The 9,360-nt window shown below is 39.5% G+C and overlaps 1 protein-coding gene across 1 annotated transcript in view; it reads right to left on the bottom strand.

Annotated features, from left to right (window-relative positions):
- Nucleotides 1-2,410: 2,410 nt before the first annotated feature.
- The window catches only part of LOC108787087 (keratin, type I cytoskeletal 15-like), an 8,901-nt gene continuing 1,951 nt past the window's right edge, over nucleotides 2,411-9,360 (bottom strand). Inside the window, exons 2-7 of the mRNA XM_018556541.1 lie at nucleotides 8,364-8,446; nucleotides 6,585-6,741; nucleotides 6,097-6,258; nucleotides 5,892-6,017; nucleotides 4,933-5,153; nucleotides 2,411-2,447 (exon numbers count right to left, since the gene is read on the bottom strand). Coding sequence (XP_018412043.1) covers nucleotides 2,411-2,447; nucleotides 4,933-5,153; nucleotides 5,892-6,017; nucleotides 6,097-6,258; nucleotides 6,585-6,741; nucleotides 8,364-8,446 — 786 coding nt within the window. The remainder of the gene's footprint in view (nucleotides 2,448-4,932; nucleotides 5,154-5,891; nucleotides 6,018-6,096; nucleotides 6,259-6,584; nucleotides 6,742-8,363; nucleotides 8,447-9,360) is intronic.

Genomic DNA, 9,360 nt, shown 5'->3' with positions numbered 1-9,360 from the left:
GGGGGGCACACGGGGGCTGGGGGGGGGGTTATAACTGAAAATGTGCATTCTGCTCTGCTGGAAAGTGATGAATTATAGGTGCTGGGTGCTGATGTGTATTCTACCAGTGGCTTGGGAAGTGCAAATGCTAAGATAAGTGGCTTATGCTGACAGCTCTTTGGTTCTGTTGGCATTTAAATGTTTATATTATATTCCCCTACATGTGTGCTTTAGGAGAATTCAATATGGCACAGGACACATAAGCCAATCCCGCCTAATCTGGGACCACATTTGTGGCACAAATGTACACAACGAGAACATACAAAAGAAGCATCACTCCTCCATGGCTCAGGAAAGGAATGAGCCCGCTGATTGCTGCTGGGAGCACGTGCTTACTCCATTATGAGCTTATACAAACAGAAGAAAAGCCAACCACACACCGGATTTTGCTGGAATAGTTTATTGAAACTTGTACCACATCACTGGTATCCCACTCAAGGTCCATCAGAATGGGTGGACCTTGGGCGGGACACCGGTGACATGGTACAAGTTTCAATAAACTATCTCAGTGGAATTTGGTGTGCAGCCAGCTTTTCTTCTTTTTGTATGGACTGTATGTACACAAATCATTGATTGTGCACAGTCCCAGAATTTCTTCTGAGTTAATGCAACATTTTTGCCATCTTTATTCATTTGAGCACTGAGTCTGCAGCAGACATCAACCTTTTCAGATCAAGTCCTTAAATGTTGGTTTAAATATGTTCTGGACTCCTAATTTAAGTTCTAACATTGCTTTTAATAACAAAATGAGGTGGTTTGTAAGACAATTGTTTGGTTCACAATTTGGATAATAATCAACTCTAATCTGTAGGAAGAAAGATTAATATAGCATTTTTTGAATGTGGTGCATAGTTTTTTATTGAGTATATATTTGTTGTATAGGGCTTAGTGTAAATAAATCAAGAAACTGTTTGTTCAATATTGTTTCTTTGCTTCAAGGATCTTCTTAGGAGCTGATCATAATATAAGACTCAATCAGGTGCAGAAGCGAATGTTATATTGTCTTTATTCACTTTTTTTCAGCTGAAGAAGCTTCCTCTTTCACAACAGTGTGGACCTTCGTAGTAGTAGTAGTAGTGGTTGTGCCCGTCCCTAGTAAAGCAAAAAACAATTATGGTTGCATATGGAAAAAAGAATTCTAATTAAAAATAAATTGGACTGCATTTAGACCTTTTCCTCCTCTAGACCAGCAACCTAGGCGCCATGGCCAAGCACAGGTTAATTTATTTCCCTTATTGCAAATTCCATCCTTCTCAGATGATCATGAAGACCTCCACCGAGGCACCGAATAATAGAGTGTTGCACATACAGTCACCAACCTAAGCTAGGTGCTGCCTAGCTGATACACTCGGCAGCCATTGCACCCTAGAGACCATGGCCTATGTGGCCCAATGAGAAGTTGAGAAATCCAGATCTGAGAATCTAAGGACACCTTATGTAGAAAAAAGCTACTTTTGTTGCAAGGGAACAAAGTTTTTTTCTTCCCAGGTAAAGGCCTTCTCAGGTATGATAAACTGAGGAGGAGGACTAACTACATGGGGTCTATTTGTTTTTATTTCCTAAACGCCAACAATGTGAGCTACTGGCTCAGCACACAAGATATTTGGCTTTTTTTCTAATGGGTTGAGAGAATGGAGTTTCCTGTCAAGTTAATACCAGCCTCATGCCCTTTTTCAGGGTGGTAGGATGCTTTGGGAGAGGCATTAAAAAGAAGGAATACTCTTTGCCACCTCGTGGTCAAAGACTTTTCAGAAAGCAGTGGATTTTTTTGAAAACCTTCTGCCCTTACCCGGTGTCCTGTTCTCAACGAGCTTGAAATCAGTGACTAATGGTACCATGGACATTTCTGCAGTTGATTTTGAAGGTTCTGCTTTGTTAGTACCTTCAATATTTAACAGGAACTTTTGTGGTTTAATCATAACCACAATGCACTCAATGTAAACAACACAACTTCCTACTGGCTTGCCTCCAGCCATGGTCATACAGTACTAGTCAGTATGCCTGGACTCTAGTTTGGGAGACGAAGCTGTTTAAAAATATAAAAAAAATTTAAGTACAGCTATGCTCCTGTAACATGACAAAATCCCACAATACTGAATCTGCAGTATGACATGTATTAATAATGTTTGATATGCCCCTTTTAGCATGCATTGTATGATGCAGCTTAATGAACGAAACCCATTGAATTTCTCATTCTCCTTTCATACTCATGTATACAGACTCGTTTCAGAAAAATGTAAAACTTTCAGTGACCTGATTTTCCAAGTAATAAATGATAGTTTTACTCTTACTGACAGCTGCCATAGCTGTGTCTAAAATGAAAAACCAGCCTGCAGCTACATTTCAGGATATCAGTTTTAGATTACTAATGTCAATTACCTTTACTCTCCTTATGAGAAGCTCCAGTGCTGTAGAAAAGAAACAGGACAGTTAGTGGTTGAATCTTTCAAACACATCTATTTTGTGTAATTAAGGAGTAAAAATACACACCTCAGTCCTCAGCCAGTAGTTATGCTTCCATTGAATCCATCATTTACAACAACCAGCCCAAGTATGACCACCCTTATGCTGGACATATATACAGCATATATACAGCAAGTTTTAGGTAGTTCAGCCACTGGCAACTAGCTTACAATTTAAAATAGAAAACAAATAAATCATAATAACCTGCCACCATCAGCCCAGCTAGACCAGGCCATGAACCCCAATTCTTCTACTCAGTGTCCCAGGTATCCTTTGCAATAAATATTGCCCTCATTTGAATTATGACATATATACATACCTTTGCTGAATTTTGTTTTTGAGATTTTTTTTCTACTTTGCGCTATTATTCTCATATCCTGTGAGAGATTCTCCCGTGGCCGTCGTTTTGGGCCGCGGGTCGGCTTCCCCACACAGCGGCGTGACGTCACGAGGAGACCGAGACGTCGGCCGGCGCTCTCGGCTCCTCCCCCAACAGGATCCTCCTCAAAATGACGAGACTTGCAGTAGCTCGGCGTTCTAGTGTTTTGCGAATGACTTGCCTGTTCTAAGTTGTAATTCATGCATAGAGACCTAGAGTGTGTATATTAACCACATAGTGTTGTTGCACCCCATTGAGTGCGGACTGCTAGGGAAAAGAGGGCTTCGCATAAATACCTCGTGGTGATTGCCATATCTGTGTGACCTAGTTATACTTGCACGAAGTATACATTGGCACCACTCTCATTCCCTGTGTTTGGCATATGATGTGATAGAGGGTTCCACCATCACTCCTACCCATACAGAGTGTAAAAGTGAACCCTCGACCTGAGCCAATCTAACACCAGGTGTGTGGCTAAAACCGCAGCTGCGATCCTACCACTCCCTTTGGGCTGACTGTTACATATCCCAACAAATGACTGGAATATTTTTAAAATGGACTTAATTTTTTGAACCAGGGCTATGTCAAACCAGCGTTCCTGTCACTGGTTGTAGACTTGTGTGCTGTCAAAAAATTTGTTCCGTTTCATTTCGTTCCGTTTCGGAATATCCGTTTCGTATTTCATAATTCGTGTCCGAAACTCAATTCGGATTCGTACGAAATACGAATTTTCGTTAGTTTCGGCACATTTTCGTAACTGTACGAACATTCGTTATGATGAAGTTAAAAAGCAAAAATACCTTTGGTAATATTGGATTCGATGCGGTAGTTTTTTTTTAATCCGGAATAAGAATTCCGTTAACGGATTCCGGATCCGAATTTTGTATTTCGGATTAAAAAAAAAACTACCATCAACTCCAATATAAATGTACTTTGCTTTTTAACTTCAATATAATGAATGTTCGTAACGGAACGAAATTCCATCAACGGAATTTCGTATTTCCTGCCTGTATTGTAATGCAACTTTCAGCAGCAAAAGAGAAAACCTCTAATTGGTCAACCAAACGAAATACGAATTCCGTTAACGGATTCCGGATCCGAATTTCGTATTTCGGATAAAAAAAAAACTACCATCAACTCCAATATAAATGTACTTTGCTTTTTAACTTCAATATAATGAATGTTCGTAACGGAACGAAATTCCATCAACGGAATTTCGTATTTCCTGCCTGTATTGTAATGCAACTCTCAGCAGCAGAAGAGAAAACCTCTGATTGGTCAACCAAAGTAAATACAAATTCCGTTAACGGATTACGGATCCGAATTTCTTTTTTCGGATAAAAAAAAAACTACCATCAACTCCAATATATTAACAAATGTACTTTGCTTGTTAACTTCAATATAACGAATGTTCGTAACGAAACGAAATTCCGTCAACGGAATTTCGTATTTCCTGCCTGTGTATTGTAATGCAACCCTCAGCAGCAGCAGATCCGTATTTCGGATTAAAAAAAAAATCTTGTCATGTTGTTCAACCTCATTTACAGGGGTAATATTAGTTCCTGTTTCAAAGAAATTCGGATCCGAAATTCATTAACGGAATTTCGTATTTCGGATATAATTCGGAAACTGCAATTCGGATTTCGGATGCTTCTGAATTTACGAATTTCAGGAAAATTCGTACGAATTTCGATTCGTAACGAAACGAATCGCACATGTCTAACTGGTGGCATTGGCAACACACCAGCAACAGGATCCCTATGCTAAACAGGGTTCAGAGATAGACCTCCTGTTTCCTGGAATTGCTCCCTCACTGGTTGGGTGAGCGAGGCGCCACTCCCTCACTGGTGGCTTCCATTTGTGCCATTTCCATCAGCAAGGGAGCATCGCCATGCTTATTCGGCCAGCGAGGGAGTGAGACATAAATAAGCTTAATTGCAGCATGTCACTGGAACATGTCATGATCCCCTTCTCCATTTTGACCTGTTTACAACATACAGCAATATAACTGACATATTAGAGTGGATATCTTTAGGCTTTCTTGTGTTTACCTCTGATCATGCTCATCCAGCAGTTTACGGTATGTGGTAATCTCGGCCTCCAGGTGAGCCTTGATATCGAGCAGTGTTCTGTACGCCACATTCTGGTGCTCCAGTTCAGATCGCAAGTTGCTCAGCTGTTCCTCAAGGGTGCCAATGACAGACTGGATATGGTTAAGCTGAGCAGCATATCGGCCCTCAGTTTCAGAGATAGAAGCCTCCAGTCCTGCTCTCTGAAGGAAGAAATTGAGATAAGGAATTGTTGACCAAAATGTATTTTGCATCTGTTTGGTATCTGGTCATATTTAACTTCTTTTGGATGTTTACTCTTAATTATTCAGGTTCTTATCATTATAGTCACCACTACTTCATCCATTGTCTTTTGCAAATATAGTTGAAGCGAAAAAAAGGTAGCTAACCTTCTGCCTTACATTCGCCCTAGGCTGCTCACTGGAGTTCAGCTTTAATATAAGGCCAAAGACCGGTGCCTCCGAACAGATGCTTGGTGCATTCTGCATTAAATGTATTTTTGTGGAAGCAGTAAGAGTGAAGGCTTATTATGGGAAGTCTGGGTCCAGAATTTGTACTGGGGTCCTTTGTTCTTAAGCTACAACATGCTTACAACTGTGTGGTAGTAAATTGTTTGTTAAACTCTCTTTTAAAACGACAGAAAGAGGGTCTGTCAGTGCTGTCAGAACATAGTATATTTGCAAAAGGAAGACTCTGGGTGCAGTTTGTTTCAGGCATAATTATTCTAGTGGGGTTAGTGGTCCCAGAGATTGTGTTCTCAAACGAACTGAAATGACACAGTGTTTGATTTGTAGGTGGCACTTTATGTCAAGAATCTGAGGAATTGTGAATATCTGGAGAGCTAGGCAACTTTAGATTTTTAGTAAAAAAAAACACTTTATCATGTAGATACTTACAAATCCTCAAACTTAACAAAGTCTGATTTCTTCATATGGACTCACCATGCTGTGCTGTGACTGCAGCTCAATCTCCAAGCCCTGCATGGTACGTCTCAAATCTGTGATCTCTGTTTTGCTGGATTGGGCTTGTTGTGTGTTGGAGACAACCTCCTTCTGCAGAGATTCACTCTATTAATGGAAAGACAAGATACAGTTACATTCTTAAAAAAAGAGGACGAGGAAGCTATATAACTTGATGGAGCCATACCTGGGCTACAAACCATGCCTCTGCATCCCTCCTGTTCTTGTCGGCGATGTATTCATACTGCTCTCTCATATCACCCAAGGTCTTGCATAGGTCAGTTCCTGGAGCTGCATCCATCTCCACGTTCACTGTTCCACTCATCTGCTTGCCCCTGTCACTCATTTCCTGAACAAAGGAGAAACACATACATAAGACTGGAAGTTTCTGTTGGAATTTCGTCTTTAGGAACAATTTAAAAATAATTGATTTAGTTAACTTGTGTAGATTCCATAAACTGATTTACCATCTTGACATCTCAATACCATATACAAAAATAAACTTTTGTGAATTTGAAAACCTTTTCCAGCTGTTACCGTTACCATTGGTACCATTGAACACAAAGACAAACACATTCAATTGGAGTCCGAGGTGGGCCCCCAAGGTATGGATTCACACCTCTAGCTGCTACGCCAGATATTTGACTTCTATTCACAAAACCCAAAAATCCTCACCTCCTCATGATTCTTCTTGAGATAGGCCAACTCTTCCTTCAGGTTCTCGATCTGCAACTCCAGGTCTGATCTGGCGAGTGTTAGTTCATCCAATACCCTTCTCAAACCCTGGATATCTGATTCAACTCCCATTCGCATGTGTAGTTCATTCTCATACCTGTGAAGGCAGCAAGATTTTGGCTTAGTACATTAACAAAAATCTGATGTGCAGGAATAGGCAACTAATGTTACAATTTAATTTACCATAATAAATACTTATAGGTAGATGAAAAAAATGAATGAAAAAGCTGTCATCCCTGTTTCTTGAAAGTCAACATATTCTGCCCAGTTAAAGTATATCTAAAGCCCAAACCTTTTCTTTATTTTGACTAGAGTAGGGGAGGTTTGTGTCTTATTAGGCACATTTTTCTTTGCTTTCTGTCCTGTAGCCTCAACAGGAAGTGAAGGGGTTTCTTTTACAATGTGAGAGAAATCCCAGCGTAGACAGTTGTCACTAGTAACAAGTGTCTACATTGGCAGGTTCCCTCTCTATTGATGTTCTGGTGACAACATAATTTTTTTTGTATTTACCCTTACTTTTATTCCCAGTGACAATGGTGATCAGGGCAATAAGTGTGTGAATCCCCCTAACAGAGACAACAAGAAAAACTTGACAGTGGTTAAAACCACTCACCACTTCAAATCTGCAAATATCCAAAATCTGAAAAAAAGTCTAGCCTTTAGTTAATTATATGTTAAAACATTTATCTTCTCTATAAACACTATAACCAACACTTTACACATTATTATAATACTATAAGGCTTCCAAATGCTTGCCATACTGTTATTGTCTATTTTAAACCCTTTTTGTATCATTTCACATACATAGGATTGCATTTTGAGAAATCATGTATAACAACACAAAGATTGACGTTTGATGCTAGCAATCAGTCAATATCCATGTGCTTTTTTTTGGAGATTAGATTTTTTTTTTTGTAGTTCAAAGTGATGAATTTGAAAATAGTATTTACTCAGTAGTTATACTCATTTATATATAGCGCTGGGAATTTATGCAACACTTTACATTCTGTACATCAGTCCCAGCATCATTTTCTTTTCTGTATCATACACATATATTTAGTGTTAAGCAGGGGTTTAATTAATTAATTTGCAATCCAGGAGACAGTCTGTCCAATCCAGGAGCTAAGAGGAGTTTTTAGGAGCCAGCTCCATTGACGACAACTAGAGAAAACCTCAAACGTTAGGCACCAGCTGTGATTTTTAAGGAGTATTGACGACCTGGCTCGTGGAATTTTTCCAGTCCTGGTGTAAAGTAGAATGTACATTCAACATGTGCAGTTTTGGAGGTTTTATCAAGGTGTTTGCCTTAAAATTATTTTCATGACTTTCTATAAGCCTGCTCCTCCTTGTTTTTGTACTAGGGGTTTGTTTGCCTCTTTAGGTAGCTCTTAATAGCTCATTGCAAACTTTCTCTTTCTCTCTCAACAGCTCTTGAGATAAGACATCAGCCACACAAGGAGTGCATTGTTACCAATGTGTCAGCCAACTGTAAGACTTGCGATATTATAAAGAACACTAAAGAGCAACAACTGAGTAGCAGAGCAAAGCAGAAATCAATGCCTGAGTATGTAATGAGTAAATATGGCTTTAAATGTAGAGGTAATATGTACATACAGTAAATTTTAAAACATTACAAGGTAATAACAAGATGATTTACATCAACCTATAAATAAGTAAAAAGTGTATACATTCCCTTGAAGAAAATTAACATGAACTTACTTGAGTTTAAAATCATCTGCAGCCAAGCGAGCATTATCAATTGCCAACGTAATTTGATGGTTATCATTTGTAGCAGCAAGGATCTGAAATAAGAATGACATCTTTAAGATCTACATGTTTTCTTATGGCACTTACAGGGGACAAAGGGCTTCTTAAATATAAGTCAGGACAAAATAAAAAAAATGTCAATACATGCACACTTCAGCCTGTTGTGTCCCTTTAAAAATGCTGCAAGTACTGATCTTCCAGATGATAACACATTGCCTTTTATAGACTGAAATTCTAATCGCTGTTGTCAGCTGTTCCTGCTGGACTACAGAACTCTGCCTAACCCCCACCCCTTACTGTCTCACATTGATTTATTTTCCAGCAAAATAGCTGTGATACCTTGACTCCTGGAAAAGGGTTCTTGGGAGATGTAGTTCTTGGGGATAAGCAATATGCATACTTCAACAGGTAGTGAGCTCCCCGCAGCTACCCCTGAAAACATTTTACAAGCCTGGTGATGATCTCACGGAGAGGAATAAAAGCTGTTTATAAATAATCCTGGGTCATGTTCTAGAGGGAGAGAGATATCTGGGGGTAAATTTTGCGAATGCCTGGACATACACTTTAAGGCAAACTCTTCTCTTTACCCAGCCACAAGGGAGCCAAGCCCTTTCTGAGATATTTCAGGATATTTCTAAACCAACAAGTAAAGATACAGGTGTTGCCTCTAGGGGAATCCTTCAAGGTGGCATCAGTGAAAGATGCCAGAGAATCTCAACATTGTCCTATTCATTGTTATATAGTTACCTACAGCTGTAAATTTTAAAAGCAGCAGTGACATACAGTAGTTCATTGGGTCTAAACTGATGGACTGATCTCCATCAAGCTCAACCTCTGACAATTGCTACAGTTTTGGTCCAAAGAACGGCAAAGCAAACCACCCACTCGCAGCCATCTTGCCAGTTATGCCACAAGACAATATCAAATGTTCAACTTGTTTCAGACGCTC

This window comes from Nanorana parkeri, unplaced genomic scaffold, assembly GCF_000935625.1.
Source record: "Nanorana parkeri isolate BGI_ZX_2015 unplaced genomic scaffold, ASM93562v1 scaffold242, whole genome shotgun sequence".
Lineage (NCBI taxonomy): Eukaryota > Metazoa > Chordata > Amphibia > Anura > Dicroglossidae > Nanorana > Nanorana parkeri.
This window is presented reverse-complemented; position numbering and strand designations above follow the sequence as displayed.